This window comes from Fusarium subglutinans (assembly GCF_013396075.1).
Source record: "Fusarium subglutinans strain NRRL 66333 chromosome Unknown NRRL66333_c0000271, whole genome shotgun sequence".
NCBI lineage: Eukaryota > Fungi > Ascomycota > Sordariomycetes > Hypocreales > Nectriaceae > Fusarium > Fusarium subglutinans.
Window position 1 is genome coordinate 561 of NW_023502334.1, and position 22489 is coordinate 23049.

General features: G+C 49.4%; 7 protein-coding genes across 7 annotated transcripts; 5 read left to right on the forward strand and 2 right to left on the reverse strand.

Moving 5' to 3' along the window:
• Positions 1-410: 410 nt before the first annotated feature.
• Positions 411-1493, forward strand: FSUBG_12483 (arabinase; the record flags this gene model as incomplete). Its single annotated transcript, XM_036677276.1, has 1 exon — positions 411-1493. One exon carries the CDS (start codon positions 411-413, stop codon positions 1491-1493), a length of 1083 nt encoding a protein of 360 aa, XP_036532021.1.
• Positions 1494-2376: 883 nt separating this feature from the next.
• Positions 2377-6011, forward strand: FSUBG_12484 (purine and uridine phosphorylase; the record flags this gene model as incomplete). Its single annotated transcript, XM_036677277.1, has 3 exons — positions 2377-3361; positions 3427-4237; positions 4286-6011. The coding sequence occupies 3 exons, from the start codon at positions 2377-2379 to the stop codon at positions 6009-6011; spliced, it is 3522 nt and encodes a 1173-aa protein (XP_036532022.1).
• Positions 6012-6277: 266 nt separating this feature from the next.
• FSUBG_12485 (ycfA domain protein) lies at positions 6278-8776 on the forward strand (the record flags this gene model as incomplete). The annotated part of the gene is made up of 1 exon (XM_036677278.1): positions 6278-8776. The coding sequence occupies one exon, from the start codon at positions 6278-6280 to the stop codon at positions 8774-8776; it is 2499 nt and encodes an 832-aa protein (XP_036532023.1).
• Positions 8777-9745: 969 nt separating this feature from the next.
• Positions 9746-13150, reverse strand: FSUBG_12486 (interferon-induced GTP-binding Mx2; the record flags this gene model as incomplete). Its single annotated transcript, XM_036677279.1, has 7 exons — positions 9746-11521; positions 11575-12135; positions 12187-12322; positions 12369-12447; positions 12500-12647; positions 12712-12984; positions 13040-13150. The coding sequence occupies 7 exons, from the start codon at positions 13148-13150 to the stop codon at positions 9746-9748; spliced, it is 3084 nt and encodes a 1027-aa protein (XP_036532024.1).
• A 986-nt stretch (positions 13151-14136) lies between these two features.
• FSUBG_12487 (uncharacterized protein) lies at positions 14137-14853 on the reverse strand (the record flags this gene model as incomplete). The annotated part of the gene is made up of 1 exon (XM_036677280.1): positions 14137-14853. One exon carries the CDS (start codon positions 14851-14853, stop codon positions 14137-14139), a length of 717 nt encoding a protein of 238 aa, XP_036532025.1.
• Positions 14854-16442: 1589 nt separating this feature from the next.
• On the forward strand, positions 16443-17874 carry FSUBG_12488 (beta glucan-binding protein; the record flags this gene model as incomplete). Its single annotated transcript, XM_036677281.1, has 2 exons — positions 16443-16840; positions 16908-17874. 2 exons carry the CDS (start codon positions 16443-16445, stop codon positions 17872-17874), a joined length of 1365 nt encoding a protein of 454 aa, XP_036532026.1.
• A 1197-nt stretch (positions 17875-19071) lies between these two features.
• FSUBG_12489 (acid phosphatase) lies at positions 19072-22425 on the forward strand (the record flags this gene model as incomplete). Its single annotated transcript, XM_036677282.1, has 4 exons — positions 19072-20765; positions 20818-21116; positions 21178-21227; positions 21646-22425. The coding sequence occupies 4 exons, from the start codon at positions 19072-19074 to the stop codon at positions 22423-22425; spliced, it is 2823 nt and encodes a 940-aa protein (XP_036532027.1).
• Positions 22426-22489: the final 64 nt, after the last annotated feature.

Here is a 22489-nt window from a genome sequence, read left to right on the forward strand (position 1 = left end):
ATCTTTATCGCTTAGGCTTGAGGTCCCGAGTTTTCTTTCCTGCTTTGGACTGGAGCTTTTAAGACTGGTGCGGATTAGTAGACCATCAGACCTCCATTCTCGTGAAGACATACTATTTGCTCGGCAATAGCAGAGATCTCTTAGAATAAGAATACAAGGCCAATGCGGGGAAGAGTAACATGGGGTCATGGCGATCAAGTTATGCGATCCAATCATTCGGCTTAAGCTTAGTTCTTTTTATGCATAACTTGAGAATCTTGTACTCTCATCGAGAAACGATCTGCAACAGCGAGGTCATGGCGCAAACTGGACATTCCTGCAGGTAGAACTATAAGAAGTCACGTATGCTTCACTCCAAATTCCAATTCTAATTCATCAGAGCAAACTATCTTACTATATCTTCTTTGGCAATGCTTTCTATACTCAATCCAACCACTATTCTCAGCGCTTTGGCGGCGTTGCCGATGCTCACGTCTGCGTCGCCTACAGGTGCCATACCAGCTGGACCGCAGTTTGCCAAGAGAGAGATCAGCTGCAACTCCAACTATGAAGGCTACGCCTTTCTCTACTTCAGCAACCGTGATGAAAACATTTATCTGGCTGCCAGCAACGGGAATGACGCCCTGTCCTTCACAGAGCTCAACAATGGCAAGCCCATCTTGACATCTACTAAAGGCGACGGTGGAGTCCGCGACCCCTTCATCTTGAGGTCGCATGAGGGAGACAAATTCTATATCCTCGCGACTGATCTTTGCATCGGCTGCGGTACGAGCTGGGGTGACGCTCAGCGCTTTGGTAGTCGATATCTCGAGATCTGGGAGTCAAAGGACCTCATCACGTGGAGTGCCCAGCGTCATGTTGAGGTTTCGCCGGATAATTACGGCAATACGTGGGCACCCGAGGCTTATTATGATGACGACCTCGAGACCTATGTTGTCTACTGGGCGTCTGGCATATATGACAATGAGGCAAACCCCAATCACGATCCCATCGAGTACCAGCGTATGGTATACGCTACCACGGATGACTTTGTTACGTTCAGTGAGCCAAAGATCTGGCAAGATGAACCGCCGAATGGTCGGATTGACTCCACGGTTATCAAGGAAGATGGAGTCTACTATCGTTTCACAAAGGCTACGATCAATGGCTGTGCCGATATTGTGCAGGAAAGCAGTACCTCGTTGACTGCGGGCTTGGACGACTGGCATCAGATAGCAAGCTGTATCGGAAAGAACGCAGGAACGGAAGAGGTGGAGGGCCCTTCGATCTTCAGGACCAACTGCAAGGATGTCAATGGTGCTAGGTATATCCTGCTTGCTGATGAGTTTGGCGGTAATGGCTATGTTCCACTTGAGTCAAGTGATCTTGCTGGTGGGAACTGGACACTGCGAACAGGTTACAAATACCCCGAGTCTCCTCGTCATGGCACGATTATTCCCCTGACTTTAGAGGAGTTGGAAGGTATCCAGAAGGCTTTTGCCAACACAGATTGAGTGCAGAATTTTCAGCAGCTGAATATTTAGTCATTGCTGTCGGAATTCGATTATGGAAAGGGTGTGAGCACACAGCTTCAAGAGGTATATGACACCGCGCGCTTCGATAACTTGCTGTACCGCAGCGTTGTATTTTTAGCTGTCGGTGAGCTTGTAGACTACCTAGATATCTTGCGAAAGGGGACAATATGGAGTGGCTGATAGTCAAAGAATTGAATTGCTCTTTCTTCACAGCCATTACCTGATCAAATTCCAGACTTGAGTGCACCAAAGCCCATTTTCTTACGGCACTTTGCTGATGAGTAAATGTTTGATCTCACTGTCGAAGAGACATGTCAAAAAAAACATATCGAGACCCATTCAAGAAGGCTGTGGAGAGGAGCGCGATCTCATTATTTTTCACATTGCGAGCCCGCGGTGGCATTTTAACTGCAAAGACGTCAATGGAAGGCATCCAGAAAGCTGTTGCGAAAGCCGCCTGAACAACACAATGGGGAGATATACTTAGGTACTCAAAGATCACATATACCCAATAACAAACAAGGTCGCGTCCATTAAATTCTCTTTCAGAGGTTCATGATACAAAGTAAGATGAAATCTCTAGATGAATTTCGAAGAAATGGGATCACATTGTGTATGGAAAATCGAGAAAGCATCGAGCTTGTGTCTAACCATGTTCATGTCTCCAACGTAAGCTAGTACATTTGCAGCCAAGTCCTACTGTCTGATATGGTTGTCAGAGTTGTTGCCTCGGCGCTTAAAGGGCGAATCAGGACGAGAAAGTGATGGCTGACCAAATAAGGCTGTCCCAGGAGCGGGGTTCCAAAATCACAAACATCCTTGAAATTCTCATCGCAAACATTTTGATGCAATACTACTCGTCATGTCAGACCCGCACGACTATATAGTGGGCTGGATTTGTGCCCTTCGAGTTGAATATGTCGCTGCGATAGCCTTCCTGGACGAAAAACACGAGCCTCCAGAGTTTGTATCAATCAATGATAATAACCATTATACTCTAGGCAAGATTGGGAAACATAGCAGCGTAATTGCCGTCCTTCCCCACGGAGAATATGGTATAGCTCCTGCTGCTACCGTGGCAAGAGACATGCTTCATACCTTTCCCAATATTCGGATTGGCTTGATGGTTGGTATCGGCGCCGGCGCGCCCAGTCCGAAGCACGACATCCGTCTTGGGGATATCGTCGTGAGTGCTTCTCACAACGGAAAGCATGGTGGTGTATTCAATTTTGATCATGGCAAGGTCATACAAGATCAACCATTTCAAGAGACGGGATGTCTGAATCAGGCGCCAATGATTTTGCGAGTAGCTATGCAGGGACTTAGCGCTGAACATGAGGGCGAAGGGCATCAGCTTGAACGTGCCATCAACGAAACCTTGGACAAAAAGCCAAGACTGCGGAAAAAGTATGGACGGCCCGATGCAAGCACTGACCGACTGTACCAACCCGAGGTGCTTCACCAACCGAGTGATGGTCTGAACTGTGACCTTTGCAGTCAAGACCCATCAAGCTTAATATTACGCCCCGAAAGGACCAATGAAGAGGATAATCCGGCAATACACTACGGTCTCATCGCATCATCGGACAAGCTGATGAAGGATGCTACGGTTCGTGATAAACTTGCGAAGAAAGGTGTCCTTTGCTTCGAAACAGAAGCAGCAGGCCTGGTGAACCACTTTCCGTGTCTGGTTATTCGTGGCGTCTGCGACTATGCCGATACGCACAAGAATGACGACTGGCAAGGCTACGCAGCGATGGCGGCTTCTGCATATGCCAAGGACCTTCTCAGTCAGATCCATCCTAATAGGGCAGAAGTTGGGAAGAAGATCAATGAGATTTTGTCTGGTTAGTTGTTGACATACCAACTCTCTGACTATTTTGCGATCGCTAACCTGTGATGGTTCTCACAGACTTACAGAAAGAGGTCACAGCTACATCCAGAAAGGCTGACACCATCATTCGACACCATCTGACCCAGCAACACAAAGACGTGTTAGACTGGCTCACACCGACTGATTATAGTCTCTTTCAGAGTGACAATATTGGGAGACATCAGCCAGGAACTGGCCAATGGCTTCTCAATTCAACGCAGTTTTGTAATTGGCGGGACAGCCCTAATCAGACCCTCTTCTGTCCAGGCATCCCAGGCGCCGGCAAAACAATTCTCACGTCCATAGTAATCGACAGCTTGCAAACACTGTTTGCAGAAAGAAGTGATGTTGGTATTGCATACGTATATTGCAATTTTCGGCGCCAGAAAGAGCAGACGGTCATAGAGCTTCTTGCTAGCGTTCTAAAGCAACTTCTACAAACCATGCCAACTTTACCGGAGAGTTTCGAATCACTCCACAGAGCTGGATCACGGCCTTCTTTAGAGGTCGTTTCGAGAACCCTCCTGTGCGTTGCTGAACGCTTTTCGAGAGTGTTTGTAGTCATCGATGCTCTCGATGAATGTCGGACAACTGATGGTACTGGGGCGAAGTTCCTGAACAAGATCTTTGATCTACAATCAAAATGCCAAATCAACATCTTTGCAACTTCTAGACCAATACCCGATCTCATGCGTCTATTTACTAATTGTGTTTCTCTCGAAATACGTGCTAGAGACGATGATGTCCGCATGTTTGTCCGTGGCCAGATACCGCAATTGCCCGAGTTCTTCAGCAAACGAGGACTTGAAGAAGATATTACTAGCCAAATAGTAAATTCAGTGCAAGGAATGTAAGTGATTTGTCTTTTGAGACACCAGCGTAATGCTGAAACTCTTAGGTTCCTTTTGGCCCAACTACATCTTGACTCCTTGCGTGACAAGACTTCAGTCGCTGCCGTCCGCAAGGCTCTTAAACAACTACCAAGTGGCTCAGATGCATACTATGACGCATATTACATAGCCATGGAGCGAGTGACAAGCCAGCAACCAGGCCATAAGGACTTGGCTATACAAGTGCTGTCATGGATCACCTGCGCAAGGAGACCACTTACCATCCAAGAACTCCGGCACGCCCTTGCTGTCGAGGTCGGTACTGAAGAGCTTGACATGGATGCGTCCCCAGACACTGATATCATATTGCAAGTCTGTATTGGGCTCGTTACTGTTGATAAAAGTGACAGCATCATCCGACTGGTCCACTACACTACACAGGAATACTTTGATAAGACGCGGGAAACCTGGTTTCCCAAAGCTGAGAGCTACATAACGACCACCTGTGTTACATATCTGAACTTTCGTATTTTCAAAATCGGGCCTCCTATAAAAGACGCAGACTTCAAAGAACCAACTCCGCTGTATCTCTACGCTGCGAACAACTGGGCTTTCCACGCTCGCAATGCTGGGGCGATCTGTGAGGGCGTCGTTGACTTTCTTGAGTCAGCTCCAAATGTAGCATCCTCAGCCCAAGTATGTATGAGACCCGAGTTGGCTATATGGACATCTAAGAAAGATAAAGGTGTCGACAGGAGGGCAAGGGGGCTACATCTTGCAGCCTTCTTTGGGGCCATAGCGGAAACACGAGTTTTACTGTCTACGAATGATGTTGAACTGAAGGATGGCTACGGTCGAACAGCAATATTCTATGCAGCTCGAACTGGCCAAGAGGCTGTCATGAGCCTGCTTCTCGACGGTGGTGCAAAGGCTGACTTGCAGGACAATGGGGGGAATACTCCGCTATCGCTGGCAGCTGCTTATGGTCACGAAGAATGTACGAGACTGTTACTTGCGAACAACGTCAAGACAGATACCCCCGACTGTCTCCGGAGGACCCCACTAGTATATGCGTCTGAAAATGGACATGACGGTGTGATTTGTCTACTTCTTGAAGCAGGTGCCGATGTAAATTGGGATCTTGATGAGCCCTACACGGCTCTATGGCATGCGGTAGCCAGGCATCGCATCACCACAGTCCAACTACTGCTCGAAAATGGGGCCAATACCCACTTCAAGTCTATATGTCGGATCACGTCGCCACTGTCAGAAGCCTCCGAATGGGGGGACATGGCAATGGTCAAGCTGCTTCTCGAGTACGGGGCTCAAGTCGACTCAAACGAGCGTGACGGCCATACACCACTAGAAAATGCAGCCCGCTATTACCACATTCCCATACTTCTGCTACTTCTCCATCATGGCAAGAGCATCGACCTGAAAGATCTCCGCCGAGAGACGCGAAAATCGCCTTATGCTGAACATGGAGATCCGGAAATTGTCAAGGTTCTTCTTGAGAATAGCAGGAAGTTTCTATTGAAAAATAGCTCCGACCGCGTTGAACTGGTATGTGCAGTCGATCGAGCCCTTGAGGAGGTTTCCGATAACCTGCAAAGATTGCTTGAGCCTCCAGGTCCACCCAGCAAAGCTCCCTGCCTCGCGTTTTCCGACGCTGTCCCAGAAGGAAGATTTAAGTGGAAATCTCTCCTTGCAGATATCTCCACCTATCATAAGGAATTGTTAAGTCTCAAGCGGCCACTTCAGGATAATGGTACATTGTCTACCAGTATTCCCTGAAAGCACAGCGGATTTAGGTCTACTACGTTAAAGTTTGTTGCTTGCAAGACTCAGTAAACATTATAGATAACAGTTCAGGCTTATGGGACAGGAAACATGCTTACACTGCGTTGCACTGCGAAGTCGTCTTGGCTGAATCATTGGCCCCCGCCTTGATGCGACTGACGCGTGAGGCTGCATCTGCGAAAATGAAATTTTCAATCGAGATCTTAACTCAACACACCTCAACCTAGCTCATGCAGCATCTCAAGCAATCCACAGACAAGATGAACCCTTTCGTCCTGCACCAGGATCAGGAGCCAGATCCTCCGATATACAGTTTCACAAAGAGAACCCTCGAAGCATCCATCCGCCGACCGCCATGCGAATGCCACGACTGCGAGAATAGCTTCTACCCCGTCCAGATACAACGTCACGCCCAACACTCTTACCACCTCAGACTATCCGATGCCGTCGCAGAGCGTAACGCGCGTTCCCTCGCGCAAAGCATCCATCGCAGCCGAGACCGACTGAGCAACCGAATCCAAGTCTTTGGCGATGTCTTGATGAGTCGGTGGAAGAAGCGAAGCCAGACGAAACGAGCGGCTTTGCTGAAAGAAGCAGCACCCGACCTTGAGGAGGAGCAGTGGCTTATTCCGCGATATTCGTACACGCGCGAGAGACTTTACATGCGCGAGAGAAGTCCAATTCGGAGACGTCAACTCTTACTGCCCTGGCTCAACGTACATGTCCTCAAGACCAACCCTGCTGTGCTTTTCGCTCTCCTTCACTACCGAACCGCCTACTCTCCCCAGTCCTGGGCGACCTTCGACAACAGACAGCTCACTTTCAGTTGGGCAGATGGGAACTTCGACGTCGACTTCTGTTCCAAATGCATCGTCATGTACGGAGATGAATATGGATCTTTGGTGGACTGGGAAGCAAAGGCTGCGCATCGTGGTGATACTCTCGGGTACCCCAGAGCCATACTCGTTCTCGAAGCCCAGGCGCATCTTCTCGAAGTTCTCTGCAATATTGTGGACAAGGTCCTTGAAGGAGTAGACCCTCTGCAGCCCCCACGAGCCGAGAAGTGGCACGACGTTGTCAGCCACGAAGCTTTCAAAGAGACAGGCGCAGTGGAGTTCTGGTCTCCCTACACAAACCAAGCCTTCTCACGTCCACCGACGTTCAATGGCGATTACCTCATCAGCCTCGCAAAGTCTCGCCTGGATGATATTGGCGATCACCTATGGTACCTGCAGTGCGACTCTGCGTACATGAAAAGACATGTCAAGATGATATCTGCGACCGAGATCTTCAAGAAGGCTTCAGCGGATCAGAGAGCGATGATGATCCCCGAGCAAATTGTCCTCGAACTCCAGACCTACTGTTGCTGGCAGTGGATTGAATCGGAGTGCAGCCATGTTGAAACAATTCGCAGGCGGTTCAGCGATTGTATTTATCCCGGTATGCCCTTACCCCCGAAATACGACAAGGCTCTCGGCGCCCTTGAGCTTCTGCTCCTTGGCCAGGTCATGCAAAAGATCCTTTTTTTGGAGGAACAATTGCCGCATATCCCAGGCATGCAGAAACACTGGGAACTCGACCCCAGCCAAATTCCGTCTGATGCCCCATCCGATGCAGTCGGCACGACCAAGCGAAGGACGCCTCAAAATACCCAGCAGTCTCTTGACGATGACCCCCTCGACTGGTGCCTTGTGCAGCTACAGGGAAAGCCAGACAACCAGAGCCACTTCGATCACGCCATGCTCTTCGCCATGATCCAGGATCATCTGTCCAACAACCCGTCTGAGGCGAAGAGACTTGACGAGATCACCCACCAGACACTCTCTGACCTTTCGACTTGCCACGAAATGCTCATAGCTGTTCAGTCACAGAGGCCTCGGAATGCAGCCCGAGCGCCGGAGGAAGTAATTGCTACAGAGGATCGTGTGTCTTGGAAGTTGGCCCAACCATTCGGATTCAACATGGACGTGTACAAAGACATCGGGATCGCATTCGCCAGAGACTTCTACCATGTGAAACCACCAACAGGCCCCAAAAGCGTCGAGTGGCTTTCGAATTCTCAGGCTCTATACACAGCAAACGAGAAATTCTGGGAAGCGATTAGGGGATTCTTGAGAAAGCAGTTAACACAGCGGGATAATGGCTATACTCTTGAGGAGGTTGAGTCTCTTCTTGGTGTCGCTTCGGCGCACCTTAGTGAGGAGTATCTCCAGGAAAAACAACGCGCTGAGGTTGAGATCCTCTCTGCAATCAACACCGCAGACGAATCACAGCCTATTGCTGATGCTTTCAACGAGGGTCCTGATCCAAGCCCCACATCGGCCACGATAGCGCAAGGCCGAGAGAAGGTTAAGACACGAGGAGAGCAGTGTTCTTCTGGCAGTGATGTCACGGAACCACCAGACGAAGCTGCAGAGGAGGTCACCAAGCACGCCGTCATCTCACTGACCAGGGATTCACTAGGAGTTATACATCTCATGTTCCCCAGAAAAGACGACGTATCCAAAGAAGTTACATGGGATCGATTCGTTCGCGTCATGATTGAGGCGGGTTTCACGGCGAGGAACAATGGCGGGTCGGCAGTTGCGTTCAAGCAACTTGTGGATGGAGGACGGATTGTGTTTCACAAGCCGCATCCTGCTGATAAGATTGATCCGGTTCTGTTGCGCATTATGGGGAAGAGAATGACGAAGTGGTTTGGTTGGAAGCGGGAGCTTTTCGCTCTGCAGGGAGAGGCGACCTCAGGTGTCCAGGGATAGGGTGTATTGTTAATCACGGAGCATGGTATCACGTAAAGGGTAGCGATGAATAATAATTTGTTAGAGTTTTGTATATTTTGGTCCACACCCTCTACCTGATGTCATGGCATTGTGACCGTTTTCTGCAACTGAGATCCATCAATGTAGAATACCATGGTTTCTTCCACTGCGATTCGTAGCCACTGACCAAGGGCCAGGAGACTTTTTGGTAGCATTCAAGATCGCCTATGACATGTTCGCATCTCACAGAAATAGCTTGCGACGTTGGTGGCATGCTGTCTATTCGCAATAGGTGCCGCAATGTCCGCAGTTGCGGCCGGGAATGACCCAAACGTCATTGTCGGGTGTAGAGCACTTTGGGCAACGAGTGCCTGGCATGGCGTTGTCGACCAGAGGTTGAGAAAGAGTTTGAGAACACATGATAAAGTTCTTTGGGTGTTTGTAGGTTTGTGAGTGTGCAGTGTAGTAGTGAGTGGTTTTGCATGTGTGCGCGAGATGAGATAGAGTTGGGAATGATTGATGCAAGTTGAGCGGCTCAAGAGAGGTTTATGTACTAGATGAGAGGCTCAGTTTCGCAATTGTTCAGCACGAACATATCTGTGTCAGAGTGTGGTTTAAGACAAATGCTCACTGCGTCGTTACCTATTCGCTTGATGAATCAGACATGTTCAACATTTGTTCAGTGATTGGTGGTTCAGCACATTACTGCCAATGCAACTGCCGAGACAAACCCCTTTGTGAATCAGCTGCACCTGGCCTTAGTGGACGGTTGATCGTAGACCGTGAATTGGTTGTGTATCGCGTGATACAGTGACTACGCCACGGCTGTCACAGTAACCTGTTACAAACATTCGGTGTTTCTCATTAAAACCCACGTCACCGCCATTACGATACTCTTTAGCAAATCCTGGATGCACCGTTGATGAATAATACGTAACCTTTATTCTATAAAGTCTATCATCTATCTATTTACCAGGTGAACTTCATCAAGTTCGGATTCAGAGCAATCGGGAGGAAAAAGTGACAGAAGATGACAGTTGCAAGGGGAAATATTGCAACGAGCTCATCGATCCTCCATAAATACGGAAAGGCATAGACGCCACATATCATCAACGCGGTCACCGCCAAGCAGAAGATGAAGACATACTTGAAGCCTGCAATGATGATGCTGATCTCTTGGAAGAAATTAGTATCTTCAACTTCCTTAGACGTAGCGCCCCAGCTGATATCGAGCGACAGCATGTGGCAGAGAATGGCCTTGCAGACATGCATCGATATACCGCCCAGGAAAATAAACATAAGAGCCACCCACTTGAAACATGTCCAAAGTTCCTTAAGCAAACTAACCTGCTGAGAGCGGTACCTGATCAGCGCGAGGGTAATGTTGCCAGCTATAGAGAAGACAACCACAAGAGCGACCCAGACGCGCCAACTACTCATGTAGTAGTGATCCAGCTCTCCGTTAAGCCATCCAATGAGGAAGTAGTTCAGCAGCGAGCCAATCCACGAATAACCGATAGCGTAATATGTGCCGATATAAGACATGATGGTGATCTTGGACCCAAGCGGCATATTCGACCATATGAAGCGTTTGAATAGAGGCGTGAAGATACCGTGTCTCCACCAGTCTTTTATAGGCCAGAAGAGAAGCTCACTACAGCCGTACGCGTACTTTTCCCACCGGGCCAACTCGTCGTAAACAGTGAGTGAAACACCCTCTTTGAACCCGTCGCCGCAATAAGCCCCCAGACGAATATGATAACCCAGTGTTTGTAAACGTAGAGAAATATCAAAGTCTTCTGAGACGTGAGACTCGGACCAGAACTTCTCATACGGCGTTGTGGCATTTGGGTCCTTCTCGTTGTCGATTATCCCACCATCTTGAGAGCCAACCTCTTGCAGCGCAGACCAACGAATAAACGCATTGTGCCCGACGAAGGGGGAGACATCGCCGTTGGCGACGGCGTAGGTGATGGCGGTGTAGATGAGGTTGGTGAAGAAGGTGATGCCGCTTTCGAAGTAACTCGTCGTGACGTTCATGACACCAGATGTGAACTGGAGAATTGCGACGCGGGGTGAGGCTTCGAGCTCGCTGACTGCGTCGATGAGACAGTCTGTTGGGACGCGGGTGTCGGAGTCGACGAGGAGGAGATAGTCGCCGACTCTGATGTCACCGCCTACCCAGGCGCGGCCTAGCTCTTCGGCAAGGACTTCATCGAGGCATTTCTGATATGCTTGACTCTCGTGAACCTGAGTCCACTTCTCATCGCGGACGATCTCCACCAACTTGTCCTCAACCTTGAGACTGATACCCAGAGCGTAGTTCATGTTTGAGGCTTTCTTGAATTTTCCACGGCGAATGAATCTCTTTATTCCTTCGCCGTTTACATTATGCCCTGGTCGGGCAACCCAGCCTATGTTGTTCTCTTTGTAAAACATGCGGCGTTCCTCGGCTTCTTCTGGGGACACAAGTTGCATACCGTCATCGTTGATGAAGATACTAGCTGTGCCGCCGAAAGATTCATAATTGCGAATGGCGGCATTGAGCGACTGTACTGTTGGTCTGATTACACCCTCAAGGCCTTCTTTGTAAACAGGACATTGGATAGTAACGTGCGGCAAGACTACTTTCGTCCCATCAAGGCGTTTCGTTCGCTTTGCAGAGTAAAACTTGGAGTTGACTTTTAGTTGCGTGACGGGGCCAACCATCTGGAAGATAGTCACGACGATAGCTTGACAGAAGAACTAGGACAAAGTCAGCAGGAGTTCTCGGCGTAACTCTTGGATGTTGTTCTTACCAAGCTCAGGATAATCTGAGGGAGAGCCGTTAACAGAAGAAAGAAACGATACCAACGTCCCTCGCTCGCAACCTCTAGTGCCATTGCGCTGCAGCCAAGTCCTATGAGGCAGAGACATATGGCAACAGTCAATCCGACTATGACAGCGTTGAGAAGCGGTGTTGGTCGGGGTGCGTCGGAAGCGAATTCTAGATCGACGTCTGCGACTACTGTCTCTTGTGACGTCGCGTAGACATTTGTTGGCTGCACCTTTTCTGTGATACTGGGGGCGCGTGTTGGTGCAACTGAATGAGATGGTGTGTTGAGTATTGTCGTGAGTAGGTCTATACTCCCCCGGAGCATGACGTTCACCCTAGTCTTGAGATGGTCCTTTAGAGCAGGAGCCCCGACACGCCGCCGGCGTTTCAGAATGGCCCATTCCATTTCTGAAAAGAATGAGTCTTCGACAGAGATCCGCTTCTCAAGAGTACAATTTTGATGACGTTCATCGCTGGAGAGACTTCTAGTGGCGAACCAGGGATGGCCGAGATGGCGTTCCTTGTTGCGCATAGCTCTCAACACCTGTAGCTATCAGTCTCCGTGCTATGCTTGTTTGGAAGGACGTGGACTTACGAATCTTCTCTCGTCTGGGAGTACAAGGTCGCACTTGGTTACGACTGCGACGATGCGATTGCCGGCCACGTCAGCTGCTCGCGCAAGCCTCGGGCCCTCCTGAGTGCTCATATCACTCGTTGCGTCAACGACAGATCTAAAATTCGTTAGTATTCTCCTCAGGACAGTGAAATAAGACTTACAGGATGATGGTGTTGGGCTGCTTGACGAGATCCATGATGAGAGATCTTGTTATTTCCTGTGTGTCATCAACCAGTGGGCCTGTACATGTAAGCTCTCATAGTTGGGCATACAGTACGGAAGTGTCACTTACTAGATGATAGCCCAGGGGTATCGACGATCTCCATGCTGAAAAAGTCTGGACCCGAAATCTCAATGATAAGAACATTGTCGGAAACTTGTTGTTCTTCTTGTTCCTTCTCATCCGAGAATGCGGTTGCGATCTGCATGTGATTCGTTGCCTATGTTTTTGTCCTTCGATTAGCCAAATGTGTCAGGAAAACGAGAGTAAAAGACTGTACGAACCTGATTCACAATTTGAGGAAGATTGACAGCAGCAAGGTCTCCCTCATAGTTCACCTCAAAACTTTGTAAGTGGTCTGAGAGCTCCGTATTCTGCCCATCAGTTTTCCCTGGTTTTATCCGTGCCTTTAGGGTCGTGCCCGTGCGGCTGCTGTGCGTAAAACAGGCATGGATGGGGAATTTCGTCGCCGAAAGCTGGGAGTCATGAAGAGATAGACCAGAAAGAGCTTCGAACAAAGATGTCTTCCCAGACCCTGTGTCTCCAATAATGGCTACCTGAGTATTTGCTATTAGTATTCGTCTTTAAAGCGCTAGGCTTTTGAGTGCTTACAACTGGGACGGGTGTTGAGGCGCCCAGTGACAGGCCAGTGACATGGCGAATCGACCCATTAGCTACAGCCCCTGACATGCTGACTGATCTTTGACTCATTCCAGAATCCATCCTGTCAATCATTTCTTTGTTTGAAGATCCCTGAGGCGTTAAAAGAGTGCATCAGTCTTTGTTATGTAGCAACGGCATCGGGAGATTGGCGAGCACAGTGCTGCATGGCAGATTTCGTGGTTACGTATACCCCCTCTTGACCAATTCGCCGACCACGGAAGAACCTTTGTCAGTTCTCACATACCGAAACGAGCAAGGCATCACAAGACTCGAGGGGTTGTGATTGGTAGAGCCGTGGTACGCGAGTCGTGCACGCGGGCGTATTTGTGTCGTTGCTAATCGCAGCATTCCACGGCAGATACAAAGTGGCTGAAACCGGAAACGGATTGTGGATCACTTAAGACATGCTTTTGACGAACAATGGTGTGGCAGAATGATCTGATGAGCTTAGTGGGAGGGTGTCCTTTATAATCGGAAGTTAGTTACATTCTTGGCCACGGGCACGGCACAACAAAGGGAATTAGTTGCGCATTGCCTGATATTGTCTAGATCCAGAATCTGGCGGTTACTACCAAGTTTCAGATCCGTGGCTGAGAGCTTAAAATCACTGCATGAAGATTAATAGTACAAGGAATACACAGCGTGTCTAAGACGCCGCTACTCTACATGCTTTGGTATCTGATTCTATAGTCTAGCATACAAAGCGAGAAGAGGCGACAGTAGCCCAAGATAGGATATACAAGGCCGGATCACGGCACCCAACGAGTCACTATCCTCCGTGGCCAGCGCTGGAACAACGTACGTAGGTGTAGACGGCTTGGACGCTGTTACATTAGGCTTGACAACATTATCGCCTGGTATAACGCCCGTTGCATCACCCCCGAGGTACCAACTTCCTATATCCGTCAACTGCCCATTTGAGTTCAGCATCGATACATTATACCCAACATTCGACGTGAATGAGCGGAATGACCCAAAGTACGAATAGTGAGTGACGTTTCTAAGCAGCCGCGTTAATCACTATACTCAAGGGGAGTGAATGTGACTTACTTGTTTCCATCGAGATATTTCACCGACGTCTGGAAGTAATCCTGCGTCGCAGCCAAAGATGAAAAGTCCAGCGCAAACTCAGTGACCCAGATCTTCTTCCCCGGAAACACATCCAACACACCAGCGATATGACTCGCCATACCATCAAAGCTTCCGTACCAATGTATAGGAATAAAGTCAAACGTACAGTTCCCCTTGCAAGCTTCTACAAAGTCCGCAAGCCACGTGAACCCCGACGGAGCACCCGTCACCGCAGGCGCACCAAGCGAAACACCTAGTTTTCTCAGCGGCTCGAGCTGTTTGATCCAGTACCTCGCTGCATCTTTTGCCTTCATGTCACTGCCGCCGTTGGCCATTGAGTTATCAGGCTCGTTGAAGCCCATCACGTACGAGATGTTTCGGCCGCCGATGATCTGCGCCGTGACGTTCTCTAGAAAGGAAGTGTCATCGAAGCCGTCGGGGGTGCCCCAGAGCATAGGGACGAATTGGAGGGAGGTGTTGTTCTCGTAGACGGGGCTGGCGTGCGGTTTGTAGTTGTAATACCATGTTAGGTCGGAGTGTTTTTGGACCCAGACTTTGTCATCGCTGGGGAAGTCGGAGTTGGGGATGTAGATGAGGCCGCGTTTCGAGGAGGGGTAGAAGTTTTTTGAGATGGCGGTGCATGAGGTTGTGAAGAGGGCCAGAGCCACGAGTGAGGATTGTATGAGCATCATTTTGAGGTGAAGAACAGCGAGGGTCGAGGTTTGGGAAATGAATGGGGCGAGAGGCTCTTGACAAGATGTGCAGAGGGAAGGGGAGACTGCTTTCTGCAGAAGATTACGTTGCTTGGGTTGCCATGGTCCAACTGCCGACAAGTGTTTGTGGGTGTATAGAACTATCCCACGCGTAAGTTCAAGTCGTTGCTGTTTGCGGCTTCCAAAACGTGGTATCTACAGACCACTCCTATCTGTTTACTGAGAATAACCCGAATCCTCTCTCTCGCAAGCCTGACTCGCGCACTCACAACAACTACAGCAAGGGCGGAAAAGTCGGGCCGCTTGTATTCACCTCGGCCATAAAAGGGCGGGGCACGGTGTAATGTGATTGGTCAATCTCATGATAGCGCCGTCTTGAGCTATTGAATTACCTGACATGCATGCCATCTCGTACCTTGCATTGTGAGAAGTGATTGTCGATACCGATACTTATTGCCGATCTTGGGGATGGGATGATTCCTCGTCGGACGATGTTAGGTGCTGGAATGTGATTTCTCCCCTGTAGGGAAGTGATTCGGCTCCGTCGGCCGAAAGGCTCAATTGTCCGTTTTTAGGCTGTTGTCTTGACTCTCGGGGGCTTGGTGACATGTTGTTGGTCTGTGTTTGAACTGTATTTTCTTTGTGGCGCTGACTACGGGGATTTTTGGTAGTCCCTACGAAGTACCCCACGATGAGCGTTTTATACGCATTGTATTGACGTGGTGAGACCTGGGAATCGCTTCTCAAGGTCGTACTTTGCTATTCTTGCAAACCGATTGATCATATTTTCGGAATATAGTCAAGTTCCAATTTCTAACCGTTGTAACATCAGTGGAATTCCACTTCTACCAATGTGTATGTTATGTCCGCTGCAAGCATGACTGAAACAGTGGGGGGCCAACTCCCGAAGGGTCCGGTGACGTAGGCACGGAAGAGGCGTTATCAGGAACAAGTTGCCGTAGTGGACACGGCGAGATAAACGATGGACATAAGCGAAGCAGGGTTTTTAATTGGCATCTTGCCTCTATAGGGCAAGCGTCGACCTCGCCAAGTTTTTGACATATGCACTCTATTCCTCCAGATCCACGTAATCCGTTTTGAATACTACGTCGCTTAGTAGTGCCAAGGTATCGTGACCAGATAATCGACGAGACCCGCAAACTAGCAGATTCATGCCAATTTATGGAGGTTCGCACTCATGGACTTTTGTACGGAATCGAGTTATGAGGATTTGTTGGTTCGGTGTTGCCAAAGCTATCTGTCGGTCCATCCACGGCGAATGAAGTTTTTTTGAGGATGAAGGAATGTCGTAAGTTTCAAGGAAGGGGGTGTACTTGAGTTTGGATACAGATGCGATTTATTCTGGCGTGGAGGCCTTGGATGTCATGGATGAAAGCTGGCACTGTAGAAGTTTGCTAATTTTGACGGATTCTCCCTGTGAAAACTACATATCCTTGATTCTTAAATTCTACGCTGCCCAAAATGCCAAGCACGTCTTGTACATCTAGCGCCCTGCCTTGCCATCCCTGTCTCGGATAATATACCAGATATTACCAGCCTCTACCACAATGTCTAGTACTGCAATTAGATCCTCTGGATCGTATCTCGCCTCTACCAGCCATGCAAACTCCACGGAAGACTTGGTCAGACCGAGTCTTGCAGCCCAAAGCTCAACTAAGTCTTCACTCAAGAAGAGATTCCCTGATCGTCCATATTTCCATTCCCGCCGAGTCAAAAAGGGCACTGTCGAGAGACCATACCTTGCAGTGAAGGACCCTCGAGGCATATGGATCACAATTATCCCAGCTTTTGGCATCGTTATAGGACTGGTTGCTATAGCGCTTCTAACATGGAGTGGCTATAGATCTGTCGATAAGCATAAATACTGCACGGTGTTTACGGATGACTTTTCCAATGGCTTCAACTCTACAGTATGGAATAAGCAGGTTGAGGTCGGAGGATACGGGTATGTTAACGCTCTCTACCAAATCATATGCTTGGCAATATTGATGAGTGCTAATCACGAACTCTAGAAATGGAGAGTTTGCGCTGACGACAAACACGGATGAAAACGTCTTTGTCCGCGACGGTCAACTCATCATCAAACCCACCCTCCAAACCGATAAATACCTCTCCGAAACAACAAAGATAAACCTCACCGCCCACGGGACCTGCTCCTCCACAACAACCCAAGACTGCGTCCAAGTCGCAAACCTCACCGCAGGAGAAATCGTCGCGCCCGTCAAGTCCGGTAGGATCACGACCAAGAACTTTGGCGTCATCCGCTACGGCCGCGTCGAGGTCGTCGCTAAGCTCGCAGCGGGAGATTGGCTGCTCTCGCAGCTCATGATGTTCCCAGCAAAGGACTACTACGGCGCGTGGCCTGCCTCTGGGGAGATCGATATCGGGATGGTGCGCGGGAATAATTACACTTATGATAATGGGCGGGGGAATCAGCAGGTTTCGACTCAACTGCACTGGGGGCTAGATACCACCACGGATCGGTGGCAGAGCACTTCTGGGGCGAGAGATGCGCTGCGCACGACGTTCCATCGAGACTTTCATACTTTTGGACTAGAGTGGTCTGACAAGTATCTCTTCACCTGGCTTGATCACCGCATCGCACAGGTCACGTACGTCAAGTTCAATCATCCATTCTACCAGCACGGCGGGTTCCACCAAGCCCTTGCCAACGGGTCCCAGATCTCCAATCCATGGACCGGCCCGGGCACCAGCAATGCCACGCCCTTCGACAGGCCGTTCTACCTGATCATCGCATTGGCTGTCGGGGGAACGTCGGGCTGGTTTCCGGATGATGTGCACGGTAAGCCCTGGGTGAACGATGCAATCTCCCCCAAGACGGATTTCTGGAACGCGAAGGATAAGTGGTATCCGACGTGGGAGAAGAATAATGGGGGGGAGATGGTGATTAAGAGGGTTTCTATGTGGCAGCAGTGTGATCACGCTGCTACGGATTTATCGCAGTTCTCATCGAGTTAGATATTAGGGTATTGAGTAATTTGATCACAATTACTGCAGGTCAATTAATTACTGTGCATCTGAAAGGTTGACCGCGTGTAGTTACTGTTACAATACCTTGCGCATTGTGTCGAAGTTCAAGGACAGTGGACGGGCGCGGGGTAAACCTGCTCTTAACCAATCGGTTCTGATGGGCTGGGGAAAACTCGTGCGGCAGTCGGGTTGACGATCTTCCGATGTCTGTTTTGCAGCGTTTGTACAATACAGGGTAGCCGAGGGAAATTCGAGACGAAACTGGTCACAACGACCATTCTGATGCTTTCGCGCTTTTTGGAGGGAGTCTCACTATGGATGATTGCAATAATAAAAGTCTCGAAGTGAGATGTCCCTAAAGATATGAGATAATGGCGATTTATCCCTATAGAAAAAAAGCGAAAGCGTGAAATGGTGAAAGAGCTAGTGTATGCTGCATCGTTTTCATGAAGACTGAGCGTCACATTGATCGTCCGCACCTAACAGCAAGCCAGCTGTCTATCTCTGTGATTTTATAAGTCATCACTTCTGACACTCGTGATGATGTCCAACGAATATCGGTATGCCCACCTCGGCACTCACTCGGACTCAGCAATAAATCCCAGCTCCAGATTCAGCGTTGCAAATCATCTCATCTCTCTCTGTGCCGATAAGATAAGCTTGTTCAAAGGCCAATCGAGACCCAACTGTGGCTGGCTGACATTCCACATACCATATCGATAGTCACCTCGGGCGCATGCAAGGGATAGCTTCGCTAGCGTAAACCAGCTAATCAGACAGCGATATTCGCCTCCGCTCTCAGCCACTCCAATACTCCCCGCTGTGACAAGCGAAAAGGGGAATCAATCACCCATTGCTATACCCAAACTGGGGAAGCCGCGCTGTTGTCCCGTCGTTCCGTGCCGAGTTGAAGATCTTTTAGGAATTGAGTGGCACCGATAGCTTCTTTTGGCGTATCCTTCTGTAGCTAATCAATTGATTAGAATGTAAATCGACATCTTCCCGTTGGTTGAATGAACCGAGTGGCTGTCACTACTCCATTTCACCAGTTCATAGCGTAGCGGGGGTGTTTATGTTGCTTCAGCCAGTGGTCATACATAATTAGCCTTGGTTGCTCCATCCAGCGCTCCTTTGATCGATCGCTCTAGTCTTCCTGGAGGTGTCATACTCAGGGCTCTAAGAAATATGAAATCACCATTCTTCTTTGCTGGTGTTCTCGCTGCGCTTACTCAAGCAGCACCGACTGTCGACGAGACATACCCATATAATGGACCTGATATCCCCATCGGCGATTGGGTTGACCATACGATCAAGGGCGACAACGGCGATGGATTCATCCGTCTAGTTGAACCCCCGGCTGTGCACCCTGGCTATGTCAATGCTACCAACAACGTCAATGTCATCTCACTGTCATACATACCTGCTCAGCCTGGTAAGGAGACCGTCGGGATCAACATCCACTACCAAACACCCTTTGGTCTCGGTAGCGCACCTTCAGTTCACTGGGGAACCAGTCGTTCGTCTTTAAACAATGTGGCTTTCGGCTCGACCGCAACATACGACCGCACGCCTCCCTGCTCTCTCGTGCAAATGACCCAATGCAGTCAATTCTTCCACAACGTGCAAATAGAACACCTTCAACCAGGTACAACATATTTCTACCAAATCCCTGCTGCTCCGAACGGTACAACCGAGTCTACCGTTCTGAGCTTTACAACTGCCCAAGCTAAAGGCAACCCAACTCAATTCAGTATCGCTATCAACAATGATATGGGGTACACGAATGCGAATGGAACGTACTACTACATGAATCAAGCCATAAAGAAGGAAGAGCTCGCGTTTGTCTGGCACGGTGGAGATCTCAGCTACGCGGATGACTGGTACTCTGGTATCGTGCAGTGCAACTTGTCGGCCTGGCCCGTCTGCTATAACGGTAGCAAGAGTTCCCTGCCCAACAACGACACCAATCCCGATTATTTTGACACGCCCCTTCCTCCCCATGAGATTCCAAATCAAGGCAGCCCTCGTGGCGGCGATGTTGGCGTCCTCTATGAGTCCAACTGGGATCTTTGGCAGCAGTGGATGAACAACATCACCATGAAGATTCCTTATATCGTTCTCCCCGGCAATCATGAGGCCACGTGTGCCGACCATGATAACAATCCGTTTGTCCTTTCATCGTATCTCAACGAGAACAAAAAAAACACCACCATGTCAGGCGATAACCCCAACTCGACTCTGACATATTATTCATGTCCGCCTTCACAGCGCAATTTCACAGCTTTCCAGAACCGCTTCACCATGGCAGGCGACAAGTCAGGTGGCGTTGGTAATTTCTGGCATTCATTTGATTACGGGCTTGTTCATTTCGTATCTATCGACACGGAAACGGACTATGCCAACAGTCCCGACAAGACGTTCCGTGAGGATGTCGAGAAGGCTAAGAAAGAGAAGGATTGCAAAGGCAAGGATAAGGATGAGCCAAAGTGCAAGACTAAGACGAAAGAACCGCCTGCTTCTACATCTGCGTGGTCGTGTACCCCGCTCCCGACAGATGATGTCTATGAGACAGATGACTTGGAGGAGGAGACATATCTTGAGTCCGGGAGAGCTCATCCTCTGCGAAACGAGACATACGTAACTGATGCTGGGCCTTTTGGATACATTGAGGGTTCCATCCATGACAACAAGGCGTATCAGCAATATCACTGGTTGAAAGACGATCTCGGCAAGGTTGATCGGTGTAAAACGCCCTGGGTCATCGTCATGGGCCATCGTCCCATGTACAGTTCACACGACGACGCCAATTATCATCTGCACCTTCGCGAGGCCTTTGAGGGGTTGTTCCTGAAGAACAAGGTTGATTTGTACATCGCTGGGTAAGCCATGCACCTCGGATTTTGTCAAGTATGCCAGGCTAACTGCTCATAGACACGTCCACTGGTATGAGCGTCTCAAGCCCATAGGAAACTGCGGAGTCGACACAAAGGCCATTATAGACGACAGTGAGAAGAATGGCATTTACAAAGTGAGGCCTGGGAATTCGATAGTACATCTCATCAATGGCGCTGCTGGGAACATCGAAAGCCACGCTACTATCGATCAGTCCCTGCCTATACCCGACATAACAGCTCACCGTAACTTGACCAGTTTCGGCTTCTCCAAGTTAACCGTCTATAACGCAACGACCCTGTCTTGGCAGTTCATCCGAGGTCACGATGGACAGGTCGGTGATAATCTTACTGTGTGGAAGAATGCATCCGAAACTTGCGCGGGCTACAGCTCTTACAGTTCGTCTGGCTCCTCAGGCTCGTCTTGCTCTTCTGAATGCTCTGGATCTGGTGTGCTGGCCTGGCTCTACTGCAATATCTATTGTGCCAGCTTCGGGGAACCACTCAAGGTTTAAACCTGGTACTTGTAGCTACATATGGTCAGCAATTCATATATGAGGCTTTACTTGCGAAGATGTTGACCTTGGAAAGACACTTTCCAGATCTGATTTTTGTTACATTATTGAGTGCTGTGAATGAATGGCTCTTCTAATTAGTCTATGATAGTCCAATTTAGCTAGCAAAATGAATACTGGGTAGTGGCGTACACTGTCCCAGGGACAGCCTTAGTGCTCGGATCTATTGGCGTTAGTGCCGCGATACGTGGACTATTGAACCATAAGCTCCTTTCTCTTCCTGCAAAATAGGATTTACCTACCAAAAGGAACCTTCCGCTACCGAGAGCTGCCGTTAAAGATGATATGAATAGAACTACTCCGTACTCTCCAAGATTCTTCAGTCTCTGCCCTTCTCTCTTCTCTCGTACCAGGTCCAATGGTCACTCGTTTATTGTTTCACCGACCCAACCCTCATTATCCCTCATTCTTTTACCTGGACTTCAGAACCTCGCAAGCTATATACCATGGTCCGCTGCAGATCTCTCCTGGTGGTGCTGGCAACCGCATCGGCTGTTATCGCCGGCCCCTGCAAGCCCAGTACGACCGGCCCAGTCCTCGACACCACTACAACCGCAATCGAACAGACATCCGCCACGACAAATTCAGCCCTTGGAGACACCACTATTGTTGATACTGATACTGTCTCTGATGATACTACTACCGTCGCCACCACTACAACAGCAGGGGCCGATATCGATACCATTGCGACCACTACAACAACAGAGGCTGAGACCACAACTACTTCCCTAATAACAACCAGCGCAGAGGCTGATGTTACGACTACCACCACGGTCGCAGAGACTACCACCACCGCGCCCTGCGCCGCTGCTCCTACAGCATGCGGCGTCTACGGGTACTTCGCCGCTGGCAACACGTTGCAGTACCTCACCAGCCCGGGAACAAAGGACAGCGCCAAAGACTGCTTGCAGGCCTGCGCTGATTATCCGGGGTGCGATGTCGCCGACTTCTACAACGAAGCCGCCAACGGATGGCCAAAGGGCAATTGCGAGTTCTTCAAGGGCACAGTCAAGACTGATGGCGCACAGACTCCATACCAATGGTATCAAGTTTGCTGTTTGGCCGAGATGTAATTGGGTTGATGCTTGTCGTCATCTGAGTATCAAAGGTGAATCAATTCAGAGCAACAACCCTTGG